We start from the raw sequence: 20,133 nt of genomic DNA, 5'->3' as shown, positions 1-20,133 counted from the left end.
ATACCTAACTCTGTTGTAGCTTTTATCATATTGTAATTATTTGGTCATGTTTTCTTCCATCCTATATGGAGGCTCTTGAGGGCAAGAACTATCTTTTAGTCCTAGCACCTTTCATTGCCTCTGTATATATATAAAACATTATGAAATGTTTATAAGTTAAACATTCTGAGCAGATATTCATTTATTTATTTGTTTGTTCATTCATTCATTAAATCTACAAGTATTATATTTCTGATAGTCTGTTAGGCACTAGAATTATGAAAGGAAACAAAGTCAATACCCTGTGTTCAGAGAACATACAATGTGAATCTGTCTAGGATGTTCTCTTGGCTCCCTTTGTCAAACATCCTTTTATTTTGCAATAAGCTAAAATTCAAGGAAGGGAAACTTGATTTTTTTTTTTTAGATAAAAAAGTTTTTGAAAACAAGTCAACTAATAAATAGTCGTTATTAAGAGCGAACAAAATAGTAAAATTATTTTGAGATATTGGTAGTCTTTGTAGGAGTAAGAAGACCTACCAGAATGAGAAGTAGCATCTGGTCATGAATTCCATAGACTACAGAGAAATGAACATATTAGGGCCTTAGTGAAACACATCAAATGAAGAGCAGTGGCAGCAAGTATAGATAATCTCTATTGATGTAGTTTTTGACATTATGTTAAAAAATAGAAATGAAACTTAACAAGATGAAGAGCAAAATGGGCAAAGAAATAACAATAAAAATGTGCGTAATGTTGAGTTGACTGTTCTTTATCATATGTTGGCAGGTTTCCTTTTGAGGTTAGGTATGAGCAAGGCTTGCAGCAAACAGGACATTTGGTGGGCTTGTGGTTGTAGTGGCATTGTTTGACAGGTCATCAGCAATTGAAAGATATTTCTGAAAGGAAAAAGTATCCAAGTTTACATTTAAGAAAATTGTACAGTAGTTTAACCATATAAAATAGTGGCTAAATTATTGTTCTTTACTTTGTTATTTTCGCTCTATTCTTATATCCCTTTTTGATCAGTCTGTAGTTATATTCTAAGATTAGTGATATTTGTTTTTATTCTTAATTCTATTGTAAAAGCTTTTGATTTTTAGATTTTAATTAAGGTAATACTATAGTTAAACAATTTCCTATTATCTCCCCTATTTTTGACCTTCAACTGCATTGATGGGAAGGAAGATAAGTTAATAAGTTACAATTATACAGAATGAAATGTCCAGCTATTGACAACTATGAAAATTATCTGACTACTATGAATGGAACTATCCATTTTTCTGCCATATCACTTATTTATTTATTATTTGTAAATTGGATAGTTTTTTTTTTTTAGTATGGGAATTTTCTTTTTAACCTGCTGCAAGCCAGTAATGGCCTCTTTGACAGGAAAGGGTCGTTGTTGTTGTTGTCATTGTTGTTGTATTCCTAAGGTCAAGGTGAGTAAGTATACTCTGAGTCTAGTGATACTCCCTGCATCTCTCCCAAACAACATCTGCCAATAAATGGTCCCAGTGACAAGCCCCCTGATTTATAAAATGTCTCCCACGGTCAGCTGTCCTTGATAGAGCAATTATAAAGGCTGAGAAAATGTTATAACATGGGTTATATTACTCTCCATACAACATTTTCTCAGACTTTGTAATTCAGGAGAAAATGTTTTCAGATCTCCCCAAATAAAGAAAGATAAGAAATAAGTGAGTATAGGTGCTATTTTCTAAGTTTTTTCTTCTAATTTGAATAAGCCCTCAAAGGTAGGGTTTTCGATCCCCAGCTGGTAAGATACATGTTTGCTGCAGTAAAATAGATCTCTCTTTTTATCCTGTCCTATGTCATTTCTTAGTAATATGCATTTTCTAGAAGGGTGAGCATAAATAAACTGACCTATTCAGAGTTGAACCCCACATTAGTTCAACTTGTGCTAATGGAGTCAAATAGGAGTAGTCTTTTAAACTTGCTCCCACATTGTCTATATACTTCTGGCCTTATGGCTCAGTGTGTTGCAGGACCGCAGTGCAAGGAAAGCCAGTTCTCAGTTATTCCTGCTATAAACCATGTAAACAAATATAACTTTGGCCCACAGTTTTGTTATGAAACACCAAAACCTTTAGTCCCTTATATCATATGTTTTCTTGTAGTAGCATGTCTGATTTTGCTTCTTTCTCCTGTGGTTATGTTACAGCAGTAGGTTTTATTGATTCATTTATTTATTTATAAATGCTTTAATTTGGTCTATTTTTAGATATGCTTTTATATCAGCATTTCCCCAAGTATACCAGAAGACATTAATAGGCTGGGTTAAATAAAGTGGATAGGTTTTTTTTACTGCAGAATAAGTAATTTTTATTACTAGTATGTGCTACAGTAACATGTATGATTATTCTGTGATACCAGTTTCTCATGACATACTATTTTGTCCTATACTGTTGCTAAAATAGCAGTTCTATTTTTGTTTTGTTGGAATCATACAAAATCAGTAGATATTTTAGTTGAGGAAATCCTCAGAGCATGTAAAAATTCAGACAGGTCTGATTTTTAATCAGTTATTTGAAAATAATTCTTTTCTCCTCAATTATTTATCTTTAGAAAATATCTCAATTGGTGTTTTTATGGGATTAGGAAGAAACTTAGAAAACCTACAACTCTTTCTGGTTCCATCCTACTGGATTTGGGGGAGCACTAACCATGAAACAAGTATCTGTGGGCCATTCTCTATATAGCCTGACTGTCCAAACTGTGATAGGTTTCACATATCTTAGCTGAGGTGCCTTATTGGCTAGAAAAGTCTTGAGATCATTTTGAGGTCAGGAATTTGAGGTCTGAGTGCTGATTCCTAAGAGAAATTTAAGAGAAAAACAGAAAAGAAAGAGAAACTTGTCCTGAAAGCTTAAGGGACAGATTATGCAAGAGATAGTGACATATTTTCCTTTGAAATTTTGAAGATTTCTTGCCTAGGTGAACCTTACTATTGCTAATAAACCTGCGGTGGGATACTTATGTTAAGAAAAACCCTTAGAATAAAGAAGAACCTTTAACCTTGAAAGTCCTTGAAAATTTTCCATAGTCTCTTTCAAAATCATTGTAAAGTGCTGCTATTTACTGAGGTATGCTTCTTTAATTAAACTTGCTTTTTTTCAGGTATCAGCATTCAAGATATTAAGAGGACTGGAAATTGCACTGCATCTATTTTTAATGTTTTAAAAAATATATATTTCATTGTATGATTTTTATTGGAAAGTATGATTGCTATGTGTTTTTTAAAAATTTATTTTATTAGTTGTGGGCTAAATGTTGTTTGGATCTACTCTAACCATTATAATGTAATTTCTCTGGGGATTAATCTGTTTCATAACTTTCAGAACACATTTAAGGACTGCCTGGCCTGGGTTAGAAGATCGTGGTTTTGACTCATGACATTTATGACCATTTAGTTAGTGTTGAGTAGGTGAGCAATTGACTACCAATTGGTTTTAGAAAGAAACATAATAATGGGGGTAGATGAAAAAATAAAAGTAGGAAAGTAGTTCAGGATATTGTAGATAAGAGATGATTCAGATCAAAATTTTAACCAGAAAAAAAATCTTATTTGTGCATTGAGATTTAAAATTGATCACATCACCTGGAAATGGCTGATGCAATTTTTTGACAGGCCCTCAGCTTTTACCTTTCCCCTTCTCCCTGTTTTCTTCCTTAATAGAACTAAATATGTCTGATTGTCTGATTTAGCTGCCAGACTAAAATTAGCCCATAGTGATCTGGCAACTATAATATTTGAAGTCCTCTAGCTTGATTTGTTTTGACATGTACATCTACAAGGAAGGGAAATATTATGGTAAGTAGTCATACCCTAAATTTATGATCTGTTTGGTTTCGGTAATCCTACATCCCAGTTTGCCTGAAGGTAGTCTCACTTTACATCTTTTATTTGTGTGCAGTTATTAATAACTCCCCCTTTTACTCTCAGAAGTATTCTGGTTTAGATGGTGGATATTAATGGCCATATTGTATTTTAATAATATTGATTTAATAATATTGATATTGATTTACTTCAAATACTTCTAGAGTTAGCAATGATATTAACTGTATAAGGAACAATTGTCTGGTTTTCGTCCTCCTTCTGGAAGCTTCCCTATGGTTCTCCTTTGTGCTTTTAACATCACTGTTTTTACCTTTATCGATTTAAATTTATGCTATCTCTCCATGACCATATCCCTAACATATTTTGTGCCTTTCTTAGGCTGTGAGTTCAGATTGTGATATTGAATAAACAGCTTTGGAACTGTAGTTGAAGAGCAGAATTAGTGGGGCCCTTTGTGGCCTGATAAAAATTACATTTCTGGGCAGTTGCTCTTATTTGTAGAGGATGAAGGAGTGAAATGAGGATAGAAGGGAAGGAAGTGAGATTAGGGAGACTGGATAGTAAGCAACCACTTATTTTAAAAGTAATTTTGTTTAAATGTGTAAGTTTGTTATGGGGCATGGTGAATTAGTGGCATTTCATGCTGGCTTGCCTTATTGCTATAAAATTCACTTTGGAAATTAGGGACTTAACATAAATAAAATATATTAAATTCTAAGCAAGTTTCTCCTGATTCTAATTTTGTATATTCTAATGTGTATATATTTATTATTTTACATGAATTGTATTTTCAGAATATAAAATGATTAGAATGATGGTTATATGAGGGTACTTGAAAAAATTTGTGGAAAAATAGAATTAAAAGATAGTATGAATCTTTCCATCAACTTTTTGAAGACCCCTTGTATGATTCACTATTTTTAAATCATTAATGTTAATGTTTTTAACTAATTACTTTATTGGTTATGAGGAATTTCAAACCTGTATAGTGTAATGGAACCCATTTAAAACAACTAGTAATTCTATAACTTTTCTTTTTTAGGTCATGTAATGTTTGCAGAAATAAAAATGGAGAATGGAAAGTCAAAAGGCTGTGGAACGGTCAGATTTGACTCCCCAGAATCAGCTGAAAAAGCCTGCAGGATAATGAATGGTATAAAAATCAGTGGCAGAGAAATTGATGTTCGCTTGGATCGTAATGCATAATTTCTAAACCACAGTTGGAACATTCGTACATCTGTTTTGTTGAATCTCCTAGTAAAAGTCAATTTTTTAGTAATACTGTATGCTTATAAAACCTGTAAAAATGAACTTCTAAAACTCCCACCAGCTTTTAGCAGTATAATGTTTAAAATATACTGTATTTTTTGTTAATCTGAAGTTTGGGTTTTTAAAGACAGCAAGTCTGGTCATTCAGTTTAAATGAATGGTTATACTGTTTTTAATGAAATAAGCCATTTTCTTGTTGTTGTTTTCAGTACTACATAGTGGGATTTGTTTGTTCTAGTTTCCCCAACTTTCTCAACTTATTATAAGGTGAAACATAGATGGTTTTTTCAAAACTTCTGTTTTATAATATGTAATTGTCCATGAAAAGAAAAGGCTCAGACCAATTAGGAGGTGATTTGAGTTTGTTTTAAATTACTTTTCTTTGATGATAAAGAATTACTGTAAGTAAGTTTTATATTCTAAAGTTCAGGATGTTTTTTATTTGATTTAAATGAAGAAATGGATTTTTCCTTTTCTGCCCCTTCTTACCATTAACATTTTCCATATAATACTATTAATAATATCATTCTCCACAGCCCCTTATTTTATTATTTCCAATAATTCCAAGTTCATATAGAACTGATAATGTTGCAAGCCCCAAGTATAATAATAGGCAGACTACTCCCAACTTTCTATCTAATTTCCAGCCATTGAAATGAACTGCTAAAAAAAGAAAAATAATTGAAATGTTGAGAAAGATGGTTATGTAAGTTAGTCCTCTGCTGTTCACTTCTACAGGAGATGATGCATTTATTAATGCAGTTTTAATAAACCATGGAACACCTAGGCATAGCATATCAAACACATTAGATCCCACGATGTTAGACATAGCCATATCGCCTTTACCTGCAAAAGAAGAGCATGTTGTTAAAATGTGCATACCAATACTGTATTTTATTAATGATCTTCATAAGAAAAAAACACTGGATACTTTCTTTGTTGGTTGGTTTTGGAAAATTGTTATTAGAGCAAAAGTCTTACTGAATTTGTATTTTTAAATTTTTCTTGGGTTAGTATTTAAGTCTTAACATTTATTTAATAATAATTATCTTTATTTATTAAACCATTTTTCAATAAGGTATGTAGCTTACTCATTGCTTTTCATTCTAATTTAACATGGTTAACTACTATTTAATACACATTTCAGATGAATACTATTTGGGGGATTAGGTTGAGTTAAATTAATCTGCTATTAAATAGTAAACTTTTCTACTTGTGTCACTTTTCTTTTTCTTCAAAGTATGCTACTGAGGAAATAAATATTTTAAAGCTGTCTTTACTCAGTGTATTTCAGCCAGGCTTGAAGAATGGGCATTGCAGTTTGAGGGACCTAGTTCTTACCTTTTCTTGCAACCAACACACTTGTAATTGTGTCTGGTATGCTTGTTCCTGCTGCTAATAAAGTAAGGCCCATTACTGTATCTGGAATTTCTAGTGTTTCCCCTGTAATAGATATAGACATTACAAATTATAAATCTTATAGATTTACTAACCATTCTCTGCAGATATTTCATGTATTTCCTCCCTGAACAAAAATATAATAGGCATATTTAGATTTCAGGACCAATATGTGCTCACTTAGTTTTTAGCTAGCAAAATATTGGAATTGGGTTGGTAATTTGGGTAACCCAGGTGGCACAGATTTTTAATGACAGTATCCAAAGATATTTAAGAGCTGAAATTCTACCAGTGAGAAATATTTGGTATTTTTATAGAAGTTGTAGATGTCCACCGTTAATCTCATCAGGACTATTGTTGAATGTATGCCAGTAAGACTGATAGTTTTCTTTTCTTTTTTTTTTTTTTTAACTAAAAGTAGTCAGAGTTAAGCAAATTATTTATAGTTATTTTTAAGCTATTATTGTGTTAACATGTGTAAATTTTATTATGTCCTACATTAGTGATATACCTTAATTTCGTGTTTTTTTTTTTGCAAAGTCGTAAATCTGAGTAAAACAAAACCTGTTTGTTTCCTACTTGAGTCTTTCTAACATATGGTCCCAATTTATTAATACTTCTGTTAAGTTTGATGTCATTTCAACATTTTTCAGACATGCATTCATTCTGGGAAACAGAACCAGAGGGAAGTTTAAAAAAAAAAAAAAAAAAGGACATGTAACTGCTCTTTTAAATGTTGTTATTGAAAACTTGGTTTAGAATATTTTTCATTATTTTTTTTTCTTAAAATGTCAATGAAAAGAACATAGCTGGAAAGTAGCTTATTTATTGCATGCTTATATATTGATACTGGAATTGGAATTGGTTGTTAATTTTTGCTACTGGCTTTGGTAGAGTTCATATGTACATAAATAACACTAATATTTATCATCTTGGGGGCTGTTTTGTGATCTATTATTTGATTTTGCTTTCTTCCTATTCTCCTATATCAAATGTGTTCTGACTGAGGAACTTTGGGTAAATTTAATATGCAAGCTAGTTGGAGTTTTTCATCATTAAAAAAAGAAATACTCCGCTTTTTACTAGTATACTATTTTAAGACTTGTGTATTTGGAAAAAGTAAGGGAAAATTTGGAAAAGTCAGGGGTCAGGAAGTTTTTTTGTGTGAAGGGCCAGAGAATAATTATTTTGGCTTCGTAGGCTATGTGGTCTCTGTTGCAATTATTTAGCTCTGCCAATGTACTGTAAAAGCAGTCATAGATAATGTGCAAATGAATGGGCCTGACTGTGTTCAGAATAACTTCACTAATAAAAACAGGCCAGGTGATTTTGGTATATAGGTGGTAGTTTGTTCACCTGTGATATGTCAATTCAGGTTAACCTTTTGAGAAAAATTTCTGATTTTTTTGTATATATTTTTTTGTTTGAGGACTAGAGTGGTTTATAGTCAAGCAGTAATAGATGTCTTAATCATAAAGGTAGTAGAAACCTAAAATAAAACTTATTTTATACCCTTTCACTTGTTTTATAGTATGTTTATGTTGCCATATTGAAAAGGAATATAATCCAGTAAAACAGTGAGCACCCATTGTTTTCCCAAAACACTGCCTCCTTGCTCTTTTTCATAATGGAATGAAATTCAATGTAAAGAGTTTGTTTTGGATCCCATGCAATGCGATTTAATTATTAGCATAATAGGAACACATCCTGTGAATTTGATTTCTTTTATAAGATGATCCTTTGAATTATACCCCAGGTTATATAATAATGAGAATATAGTTGAAATGTAATATGCCACTCACAAAGCCTGAATGATCTTGTTGTTATATTAATAATCTTTTTGGAAATAGCACTAATCTTTAGTTTCGCTGAAAAAGACATTTGCTCCCTAGTTGGACTACTTTAAATGAACATATGTAATTTGTTCTTACATGAAATTATTTTAACTTTAAATTGTGCTATCGTACTATAAAATACATACCAGTTATTGTGACCATCCAAACCAGGATATATGTAAATACAGATATCCATAGTGCAGACATGAAAAAGGTTATCACAAAGTAGTTTTTCCAAAACTTTCTTCTACAATCTGGTGTGGTTAGAAAAAGTAGTGTAATAATAGGAAGGGATAATACCCAAAAAATTCTTTTTAAGTCTGCTTCAGGCATGTTGAAAACACTTGGTGGATCTGTTGTGGAAAAAATGAAACAATATTGAGTTTTCCTAAATGGCCAATTAAGTTAGAAATGCCCATTTAGAAAGCTATATTGAAATAAATTAGCTGTATCAGTTTTTAAAAGGCTATTTAAAATGTTTGAATACTTCATTACTGATATTGCTGGCAAAAAGAAACTAATTTGAACTTTAGGGCAGACAGTGTAAGATGTGATAGTATTTCTTGATTTGAGGCCTTAAATCTATCAGAATGCCTTGGGCCATTCCCTAAATATGTCGAAGTGGTGTTTATGAAGTGACAATTGGACATCTCTTGGTTTTCTACAGTGTGGATTGTCTTCAGTAACTTTTTGCTTATGGGATTAACCTTGCTTTTACCCTAGCTACTTCCAATTGCCTGCACTTCCCAGTATTGATGATACCTTTGGCTTGCCCTATGTATCAGATAATGCATAATTTAGGATTATAAAATAATTATAACATTTTTTTGTTAAGTTGCATATATCATTCTAATTCTTATTGTAAATGCTTATTTGGCCAGTTTTATTACTTTCTTTTATTATCAGACTTCACCACAATTCTTAAGAAAAAACCTCAAGAAAATAGGAACTAATATATATCTATGATGTAACTTACAACATTTGAGTATATTCTTTAACGTGTTTTAAATTAGTTGAGGACAAGGATAATATTGGATAAAAATAAGAATTCTCTTTAAAATTGTTTAAAATTTATATGGCATTTATAAAATAATATACTCATATTGGATCAAAACACATTACAACTAATGCTAGTAAAATAACTCATAAAGAAGTTTGCCAAGCTTCAACCAATACGCCATTATGTAATATTAGATATAATTTTAGTGTAATAAAATAATTTGGAGTGGTTCTTTTGAATTGCTTGTTATAAAACTTAGAGACACATACCTCTTATACTTGAAAGATTAGAAACTATAATTTTTGTAAGAAGGGGAATCATGCTTTAATTTAAGTAGTAAGTGAGAATAAGTTCCCTTCCTAATGCACTTAGTTAAAATTAGAGTCTGTTTTATACAACTGCTTTATAAATAAATAGCCCATGGACTTATATTTTTGTCCATAGCTTAATTTGGCTTCCTACTGAACATATTCATCTAAATGTGTTGCTACTGCTTCAAATGATGTGTTTAAACCTCAACTGTTTCCTTCTTTCTTTTCCTCCAAACCAATTCCTTTTCCTGAATACCCAGTTTTTATAAGTGGTATTTCCTTTTTCTTAGTCAAGGTCAAAACCGTGGAGTTGTCTTTGCTCCCTTTTCTGGCCCCATGTAGTTGCCGAGTCTTCGTGATGATGCTTCCTCTGTATTATTTCCCATCTGTTCTCTTTCATTTCCACTGCCTTCACTCTGTCTAGGCATCTAGTAAACACTTCAGCTGTTGTAATAGCCTCTTACAGACTTCCCTGTCTCTTACCTCATATTTCAGTTCTTCTATAAACATTATTTCAGGGTAGTATTTCTAAAATAGTTCTAATAATTTTCAGTTCTAATAATTTTACTCCTCACAAAACTTCTAAGATTCTTACACTGGCATTTAAGACTCTTCCTATCCTATTCTTTTCTATCCACCATTCCTCTGCTTCCTCAATATGCATATACTGTTCTCTAGTTATGCTGGTACTTGAACAGGTCTTTTGCTAACGTTGTTTGCTTGGCCTCAATCCATAGTCTCTGTACTTTACTCTTATCTCTGCATCATTTACCTAATAAAGACTTAAGTAGCTGTTACTTATTTGTCATAACAGGTCATTAGTTAAAATCCTATCTGTCCAGCAGACTCAGTTTAAATGTTCCCTTCTTTGTGATAATCTATCTAACTATCCTCACCAAATTTTATACAATTTGTCTCATTTATGAACCATAGTTACACTTTATTTCTTTAGCTCTTTATGGTACTTAAACGTTCATATTTTAGCTATTTTGTATTTTCTTTTCCCATACAATATTGGAAGCTTCTTAAGAGTAGGGACTTCTTTATCATCTCTGAATCTCTATGGTGTCTTTTACATAACAAGTTCACAATAATTGCTGAATTGAAATGAGATTCTTAAGTTTTTCTAGTGAATAAGCTTAATAATGGGCAGGATATAGCTATTACCTTCAGAAACCTGACCAAGGCCATGTAAACTTATAGAAAGCTGGGAGTAGCCAGAATCCTCATAAAATATTCCACTATCAGTTCTTGATTGCCGACGAATGAATGGTTGAACCTCATCTTCCCATCCTATCAGTGGCTGTTGTTCACTTCTGTCCTCCATAGCTTTGGCAAGACAAGTGCAGCAAGGACTGCATTTCTTTATAATATACTGGTTAATTTTAATGTCAAAACACAGTACCAAAACATATAATCCATATATCAAAAGCAGAAAAGTTGCTTCATACCTATAAATTAAGGAGAAATTTGTGTTTTTAAATGAAAAAGCCATTTTAGAAGTTAATAGCTTTTGGGCAATATCTAATAATTTTCTAACAAAAGCAGCATTTGAGCAATCAAAGGTTTCTAGATATTTTTGTAGATTTGTTCATACTTGGTTACAGCATTATTATAAATTTATAGATAAGAACCCAATACTTCTTTCTATATTTAAAATACTATAAATTCTTTGTCTTCATTTGTAGAGTTCTTCCAAATGGTAGGCATAAAAATATGTCTTGAATATAATTATTGGAGTGTTCCAAAATAAAAGTAAAACTAATGATTAGTGATGGGCATTTCTGGTTCATTGGCATAATACATTCCCCCCGATATATAATAATTATAAAAGGAAATAGTATCTGGTGATTCATTTCAACTATGTCCATTCAAATTTTCTAATATAGGAACTTTGTTGTAAAATATCATTCAGAATGTGTTAGGCTTTGGCTGGGGCTTTTCAGTTTGTTATACTAAGATTTTAAAATGTTTTTAATGTAGCTGAATTTGGCTTGTATTCATTAAGAAAAGAAAGATATTCTCAAATTAAGAGTACACCTTAGGCACTGAAAACTGTTTCCTTATATACTTGTTCCCTACTTCTGTTTTCTATTTTACTGGTGTCTTCTGGAAGTTGTATGATGTACAACCTGTGTCACATAGTGTGAGGGATTTTTTTTAATCCCTTACACTGCCTAGCATGGTGATAAACACCTTGTAGATGCCTGGTGGTTATTAATTGAAAAAGTTGGTATCTGTTCACTAAGTCACCCCCTTTTTCATTTTCATGGACCAGCCAGGCACAGGGAGATCACAGGGAAAGCAAACAATTTTTAATATTGAAATCTAAACATTGTTGGTTCTTAGAGGAATGTGATAGTTTGTCCTGCTAAATGAGCATCATCAGAGAGAATTGGTAGGAATTTAAAGAAACTTCTTTTACTTTCTCTAATTTCTTTACTTTCTCTCCAATCTTTTGTGACCATGACCACTTCAAAACAAGGCCAGGTAAGCAATACTCAGTAGAAGAAAAAGCCAACTGTTGGCTTTAATGGACAACAGAAGTTGTGAAACTTTCTGAATAGGCAGCCAGAGAGAAGGAAGAGTGGCATTCACGTGACTAGTGAGAGGAAAAAGACTATGAGGTGACCAAAAAGAAATTGCAAAGTAGTGAGAAGAGCCCAACAAGCAATTGTGACGAGGAAATGAGCTCAGAGATCCAGTCGGAATATGTTGTGGAAGTTCAGATAATTGAAGAAGTAACTGAAATAACATTTCTGAAAAAAATAAATATTGCTTACCCTTCAGAATTTCATGAAGTTTTCTCTGTAATTGAGTTTTACATAAAAGTAACAATTATTTTAGGCTTACCAGTAAACTTGGTTGTCAAATATTATGCCAAGAACTGCTGCTACACTAATGGCATATGCTGCACAGTCTCTGAATAGGGGCCAACATGATAGCATTGAAACCTGTAAAATGATAGTTAATTTACTGTTTCCCTGTTTCCACTACAGTGTAACTTCTTCAAGTAAAATGTTTAGTACAATACTAAAATTGTATATTTGTAGCTAAATATTGTTACCTTTTGCATATTGCTTAGAGAAAAAGAAATTTTAAAGAAAAGTTTTGTTTCTGCACCTACACTGACTTTCATAAATTTGACCAAGAGCTATCTGTGGGTTAACTTTAAATTGAATACATGTTTTCTACTGATGAATAAATTTGATTGAACACATTACTAGTGCCTTGTTGTTCCTCTCAGACTGTAAACAATTATTTTTAGAATTTGTCAAGACACTAAATTTTGTTGAATAAAGTTTTCTTACATACCACATTAGAGAGCAAGCCACAGGCTGCACAGATGCCCAGCAGATTATAAATTGCAGATCCAAGAATGGTGCTAATGCCAATATCTCCCTTTGTGATAAATACACCTATGAGCAGGATAGTGGTAGCTAAGTTAGTGATAATGTGAAGAAAATAAAAATCACATTGAGTAAACAAAAAAGTATAAGGAGAAATACTTACCTAGGAAAGCAGTAACTAGTTCAGGAGCTGAGCTACCTGCTGCCATGAAAGTTGCACCTGCAACATCCTGAGACAATCCAAGGGCTGAAAACAAATGAAATTATTGTTATGCCTGGTAAAAGGAAAAATGAAAGAGTATGTCTTTATAACTACATACAATAGATATTCAAAGCTACTTCTTCACATAAAACCCCAAATATTGACTTCAGTTGGAAAAGTAAAATGTGCAGGTTAAAAAGGAACCCCAGTGTTTTGCTTTTTTTTATGAATTCATTACTAATGTTTCTATGGAAATGGTGACGAGACTAGGAGACTATTGGAATGAACTGTGCTGCAACTCAGTATCCTGAGTGCCAAGAAATGGGATCATTTGGAACCCAGAAAAGATTCCTTTCTAGCTGTAGAGTTTGTAGGTGAGTAGCGACAGCATGAATAGAGATAATTTGCAAATTCTAACCCAACTTGAAAGAAGAAAAAAATGGGTATTAGTAGTTTTTAAGATTCATAAATGAAGCTGAGTGGAGCTTGTTCAGAAATTCACAATTTCAACCTTGTCTAATTACAAATGAGAGGAAGATGGTTAACTAAAAGCCCAATAAGTAAGATTAAATATTATATAAATGTAGTCTATTGATCTAAAACATGGATCTGTTAAAACTTTGCTTTAGAGTAGGAGATATAAGAAAATATTGTAATACTATTGAAATAGTTTGTGTATACTCTCCAGATTTAGAAGCATTCAAGTCCATTAACTTCAGTGACTGACAGGATGAGAGTCTTGAGAAATTTTTGGCCCTTTGAGTTTTAGAGCTGAGGGACCTACTATGGGAAGGAAAAGAGAAAGCCATGTTGAAGAAATAGTTTACCAGAAAGCCTTTGCTTTGGGAAGGCTGAGACAAGGCTGCATCAGGAATCTCCAACTAGGCTTTACTGGTAAACTAAAAACTAGCCAATGGAGACAGCATGCTAGACGTTAGATTATCTATCCAAGGTCTCAAAATTAGTGTCAAAGTCAGAACTAGATTCAGATTTTCAAGACTCTTGGTGGTAATCTTTTGTTGATGTTTATTGTTGTTTACTATACCTATTGGTTCTCGACACTTCAGTCTTCCCAGACCCTTAAACTCTGGTGTGCTTGGTTGCGTCCCTGTCACAGGTGGACAATATTTTCTCATTCTTTCTTGTCCGTGGGAACCATCACCTGTTGCCTGCTCTCAGCTCTACCTCTGTGTTGGGACATTGGCCTTTGACCTTACTGATTCCTTTTTTGTTTCTTTGTGTGGCAGATTGTATTTTACAGTATCTACAATATTTCTACCCTACATACTTTTCCAGAACATTTTTGTTCCCTGTCAAGGAAAAAAAAAAAAAAAGGTAGAGTTTGTCTCCCCCTCCTGAACCTGAATGAACCTTTGTGACTGCTTTGACTGTTAGAGCGTGGTTATGGCAGAGCATAATATTCCTAAAGCTGTGACTTAAAAGGCAATACAACCTCCTCAGTCTTGTCTTGAGACATTTACTTTACAGCCCTAAGCCACCACATAAGTCCTGCTACTTTGGAAGCTCCAAACTGGAGAGACCTCACAAAGAACCCATATAGAAATAGAGATGCTTGAGGAACCCCTGCTGTTTCAGTCCCCAAAGTGTGAATCTTCCCAGCTCAGGTACCAGGCGTGAGACAGTAAGCTTTCAGATGATTCCAGATCCATCCTCTGACTATAACTGCATGGGAGACCCTGAGAAAGAACCACCTGGCTGAGCCCAGTACATCCCCGAAACTGTGAGAGATAATAAAGTGATTATTGTTTTCAGTCACTAGTTGTGGGGTGACTTGTTAAGCAGCAATAGATAATCACCTAGCTGTTCATGTATCTGTTATAATTATTGAGTACATACTATGCTAGATTCTCTTTTACATGCTAGGAATATGGCCATGAAAAAAATAAGACGAACATTCCTGCTCCCATGGAGCTTTAATTCTAGTGGGAGGAAACACAAGATTAGCAAAATATGTGTTATGTTAGAGATAAGTAGCAAGGAGTAAAAGCAGGGAGGGCAGGTATAAAATGTCATGGAAGAAGGGTTGAAATTTTAGATTGAATAACCAAAAAGGACTTAATTTAGAAGGTAACTAAAGACCTTGGAGTAAGGGGAGCTAGTCACTCATATAACTGGGGTAAGAGTATTCTGGGCAGAGTAAATGTATGCAAAAGCTATAAGGTGGAAACTGGCCTGTGCGTTCATGAAACAAAAGTGTGAAGGGAGAACAGTGATGAGATTAAAGGTAATAGGCAGATCACATAAGGCCTTGGGGATTCTAGTAAGGACTTTGGTTTTTATTCTGAAAGATATGCTTGCTGATGATACCAGCCCCAGTCATTAATTTTACCTTTTGGGGTTATTTAGTCTCAGAGGCCCAACCAGCTCTAGACTGAGCTATTTTGCCAACAAGTAAGCCACTGTGAAAATTTCTCTCAGGATATTTGGAATTACCTAATCCAGGCCCACTCTTCCATTCCTCACTGTTTGCTTTTGGTCACGTTACTCCATAAACATCTACCTGAAGTGACTAATGAGGGGAGAGAGGTGATGATTCATGTAGCTTACATTTCATAGCATTTCTTTTACTGGTTGGAGTGATTATGTACATATATACATATATATATGTATAATCACTCTAACCAGTGTGTGTGTATATACTCACCCCAATATATATATATATATATGCTTATTAAAACTCTGATGTATTGTAAGACCACTGGCCATAAAATTTAAAAAGAGAACAAAAAGATAAAGCTCCTCCATGATTTACTTTTTATTTTTTCATTTTAGTAATGAAGTAAATGTTACCTTTCATGGTATGCAATTCACTTTCATATACATAATAGATTAATATCAACTATTCTCAGATATGAATTGTGGTATTCTATTTTACAGATAAAGAAGCAGGTCCAGGAGGTAAAGTAACTCAAAGCCACATGGATAGTAAGGATCTTAAATGTGGGAAGTTAGGGCATAAATCCTGAATTTATTGATTCTGAGTCCAACAGTTTCTGTTTCACCACAGAAACCCAATATAAGAGTGGTACTTAGGCAGGCCAATTATAGCCTAGTGGGTTGACTGAATTATTTTTCTTCCCTGCTTTGTGGTACTGGCACCATAACCACCTCCAGTCCATTCTTTCCTAGGGGAAAAAATAGTAACTGGAAGTCATGAAAACTTTGGAAGTTTTTTAGCATATTCCAGAGAATTTATAAATTTAATCCTATTGAGTATTATCATAAACTGTCTTCCCAAATCAAATCAGGGCTAGATAATATGTGGAAGAAATTTAGAAAGAAAAGAATGCTTTATCTTGAAGTAACTGTCCCAAATTGGTGCAGCTAAAGACTAACTAATCTTTGTTTAACACTAGCTGAAGAATGCTTCATTAGAAAAATTCGTTCTTGAATTTGCAGTCAAGATGGTGGAATAGATGGTCCCCAGCATCACTCTCTTCCACAAACCAACCAATTTACAACTATAAGAAAGCAATGACAGCCAAGCTGGGGCCACTAGAGCTCAGGGGAAGAGGAGGAGAGATCTACGGAGTTCATGAAGGGGGAGAAGCCATGATGAGAGAAAGAAAAAACTGGTTGGAGTCTTTCAGTCCACGGCTGCTTTAAGGCTAGAACTGCTGAGTGCATGGAGCAGGAGATGGCAGAAGCTGTAGCTGCACCCTTCAGATGGAGTGGCTTGGAGGTGGTAGGGGAGAAGTCCTTGGTGGCCCCTAGGACAGCAAGACCACTAATAGGGTTCCCGTGGACCCACACAGGAGCGAGGAGCCACAACAACTGAAAAAAAGGAGCCTCTCAGAGGCCAGCGAGTCATCGCAAGGGACTGGTGCATGGCCCGTCTCATGGGAAGTGCTTGCAGCACTGGCAGTGGGGGTGACAGACCCACTGGGGGAACACTGGGGAACAGCTAGGAAAGCTGATCTGCCCTCCAGTCAGCACAGGACCATTCAGTGGAGACTGGTCAGGAATATAGAATTGCATGGGGTACAGTTTGATGAAAAGACTCAGGCCCAGATCAGAGTGTCTACAGAACCCAAGTGCACCAGGTCTCTGGAGAGCCAGAAGTACCTATAAGGTCAACCATTAAACCTTAAGCTGCACAAAAATCCTTCCCTAGAGAAACAGCAACAAAGCAGAATTTAGCTCAACCACACAACTCAAGTACTGATTCCCACAGGAAGTTCCCCCATTTTAGAAGTAAGCAAAGGAAAAAAAATTAGTTCTGGCCCAGGCACACCACCAGAGCCTCAGGGCCAGCTTGGGGGGCCTGAGGTATGGAGCCGGGACTGGGCCTACCCCACAGCCAGGCATACCGCCAATGATAAGGAGCATGCCATAAACATCACCCTCATGTGGGTGGCCCACCACAGCCACCACAGTAACCACGGCTGCTGCAAAAGTGGCTAGACGTCACAACCACCACACAGGTGGTCCACCAGCCACTGGAGTGCATTGACACAAGGAGAGTCACCAGCAGAGATCAAAGAAAAGAAGAGGATGTCTCTCCACAAAGCCCATTCCAGAGTGACAGAAGAAGCATCTGCTCTGTGATAATTTTGAGGGACCTGATCACACCTCTCAGCATTGGACAGATCATCTAGGCAACAAATCAAGAGAGTAACCATTACTCTTTCAGAGGGAGAGAAGCATTCTAGGGTTATGAGAGGTGGGAGCGGGGAGGGAGAGAGGGATGGGGAGAGATTGGTCAAGGGGCATAAAGAATAAGTACAATTTGTAACAATATATATACTAGTAATATTGATTTATCAACATATGTCAACATTTAACCCCGAAAATATGTATAATCAATTATGATTCAATAAAAAAAAAGAAAAAGAAAAAAAAATTCATTCTTAAGGGAGATAAAAGGTGATCTGCTAGACTGTTTGCAAGGTAGGAAAATAGGTGGCCCTTGAGAATTTCAGTATCAAAAGGCAGTAAGAATAAAGGTTGCTGCTATTCACTGGGCTGTAATTGAATTATGAAAGGAAAGATTCTGTATAGATAGATGTATAAAACTTCAAAGATACTTAAGAAGTTATATCTTAAGGTTCTAAGAATATTTTGTAAAATGGTTTATACTTTTGAACTTTAGAATAGATTGGCTTTGTCTTCTCTGACCTTTTGGGCAGACTTTCTCTCTGCTATAGTTTAAGATAAATTGTTCTGTTTTTTTTTTTTTTTTTCCCTCCATAGTTATTACTCTTTTTTTCTTTATTACTGTATAGGAATAATTACATTTCCTTCAAAATATAGTAGAAATATTCAAGGTGAGTTTTCTCTATAGGTTTGGGTGCCAACACATTGTTTATCTAAAGTGCAACTTCATGGTAATGAGCTGATTATGAAAATTCATCAGACTTTTTCTTAAGTGTATTCTCTTCTGTGATGCCATGTTAGAAAGTTTATAAGTTTTTGAAAATGTAGTAGGAAGAATATGAAACTAAAACCAAGACCTGGATTCCGGCCCTGACAGTAACTTGATATGAGCCTTTAGATAAGTCATTTAGATAAGCCTCATATTTTGCCATCAATAAAAAGGAGTGTAAGACCACACAGTCTTTAAAGTATCTCCTAATTTTTTCAATGTTTACTTAAAATGTAGAATATAAATTCTAAGCCTTAAGACTCCATCCCAATTCTTATTGTTAATTAAGTTCCTCTTATATTTAAAACCCCAAACCCCACATTATTAAAAATTAAAAAGATGGAGGGCAAAAATAGAGGGAGGAAGAGTCACTTATACTTTTAGCATTGTATTGTAACCATTTTAATGTATTTTCAGTCCTTTTCACAATGCACATTTTAATATAGTTACAACCATAGGCTATATGCAAATTGGTGTCCTCTGGCACAATTTTAAAAAGTTTGCCAATTTTTGAATTTTGTGATTGGATTAGAGTTTTGGAAACAAAAGTCATTTAGATTTATTTGTAGAGACTAAGGTGAGTAGTCATGTTGAGTAATTCTATTTAGGGTACAAAATAAAATGTGACAGCAGAGTATTATATTTTTTATTGTTTGCAAAACTGGTTCTAAAATTCAAATGTGTTTCTAGAAGTATTTTTAGTAAAATCAGCTTCATTGGAATAAATGCCTAGCCTCCCAACAACATGTAACTGTATGTGTATATGCTCTGTGGTGTTCTTAACAATAAATAAAAACAATTTGATTACTTTATATTTACCACCTCATGTTTTGTCTGAGCTGTGAAAGAATGAATTCTGTATAATGTATTCTGTATAATTCCATATACTGCTTTAAAGGCCATATACTACTGGAAAGGACTCTCCCCACCTCTAATCTAACAGATATAATATTACAGTGGAATTCCACCTGCGCTTAGCCTACACTTTACCTCCACACCTCACAATTACCTGAGATTTGGCTCCATAACTTGCCCAAGGTCTCATAATTGCAGGTAGTAATTGCAGAGGTGGGATGGGAACCTAGATCTTTTTGACATTGAAAAACTGCTCTTTGGGCTATCTGTGTGGGTGAAGTGCAGAGATTCATACATAGTTTTTTCATTATTTTCATCATTATTGCTTATTCCTGCAATAGCATTTTGGTAGTATATAGACTAGCACTTATTTAGATCCATATGCCTGGCATAGGTTTAGGTGCAATCCAAGGAGACCACAATTTAGATCAGAGAAAAAAGAAAAACAAAGAGGATAAAACACTTTTGGGGGCCGGCCCGTGGCTCACTCGGGAGAGTGTGGTGCTGATAACACCGAGGCCCCAGGTTCGGATCCCATATACGGATGGCCGGTTGGCTCACTGGCTGAGCATGGTGCTGACAACACCAAGTCGAGGGTTAAGATCCCCTTACCGGTCATCTTTAAAAAAAAAAAAAAAAAAAAAAAAAAAAAAAAAAAAAAAATTTTTGGGGGGGGGGGGGCCCA

The 20,133-nt window shown here is 34.3% G+C and overlaps 2 protein-coding genes across 2 annotated transcripts in view; one reads left to right on the top strand and one right to left on the bottom strand.

Annotated features, from left to right (window-relative positions):
• Positions 1-5,288, top strand: part of MYEF2 (myelin expression factor 2) — a 35,269-nt gene extending 29,981 nt beyond the window's left edge. The window contains exon 18 of the mRNA XM_008583564.1: positions 4,885-5,288. Coding sequence (XP_008581786.1) covers positions 4,885-5,048 — 164 coding nt within the window. The 3' untranslated portion in view covers positions 5,049-5,288. The remainder of the gene's footprint in view (positions 1-4,884) is intronic.
• A 97-nt stretch (positions 5,289-5,385) lies between these two features.
• The window catches only part of SLC24A5 (solute carrier family 24 (sodium/potassium/calcium exchanger), member 5), a 22,313-nt gene continuing 7,565 nt past the window's right edge, over positions 5,386-20,133 (bottom strand). Inside the window, exons 3-9 of the mRNA XM_008583562.1 lie at positions 13,169-13,252; positions 12,971-13,074; positions 12,509-12,609; positions 10,823-11,106; positions 8,491-8,697; positions 6,453-6,554; positions 5,386-5,957 (exon numbers count right to left, since the gene is read on the bottom strand). Of these exons, the coding sequence (XP_008581784.1) occupies positions 5,635-5,957; positions 6,453-6,554; positions 8,491-8,697; positions 10,823-11,106; positions 12,509-12,609; positions 12,971-13,074; positions 13,169-13,252 (1,205 nt within the window). The 3' untranslated portion in view covers positions 5,386-5,634. The remainder of the gene's footprint in view (positions 5,958-6,452; positions 6,555-8,490; positions 8,698-10,822; positions 11,107-12,508; positions 12,610-12,970; positions 13,075-13,168; positions 13,253-20,133) is intronic.

The sequence above is a fragment of the Galeopterus variegatus genome, unplaced genomic scaffold (assembly GCF_000696425.1).
Source record: "Galeopterus variegatus unplaced genomic scaffold, G_variegatus-3.0.2 Scaffold2966, whole genome shotgun sequence".
NCBI lineage: Eukaryota > Metazoa > Chordata > Mammalia > Dermoptera > Cynocephalidae > Galeopterus > Galeopterus variegatus.
This window is presented reverse-complemented; position numbering and strand designations above follow the sequence as displayed.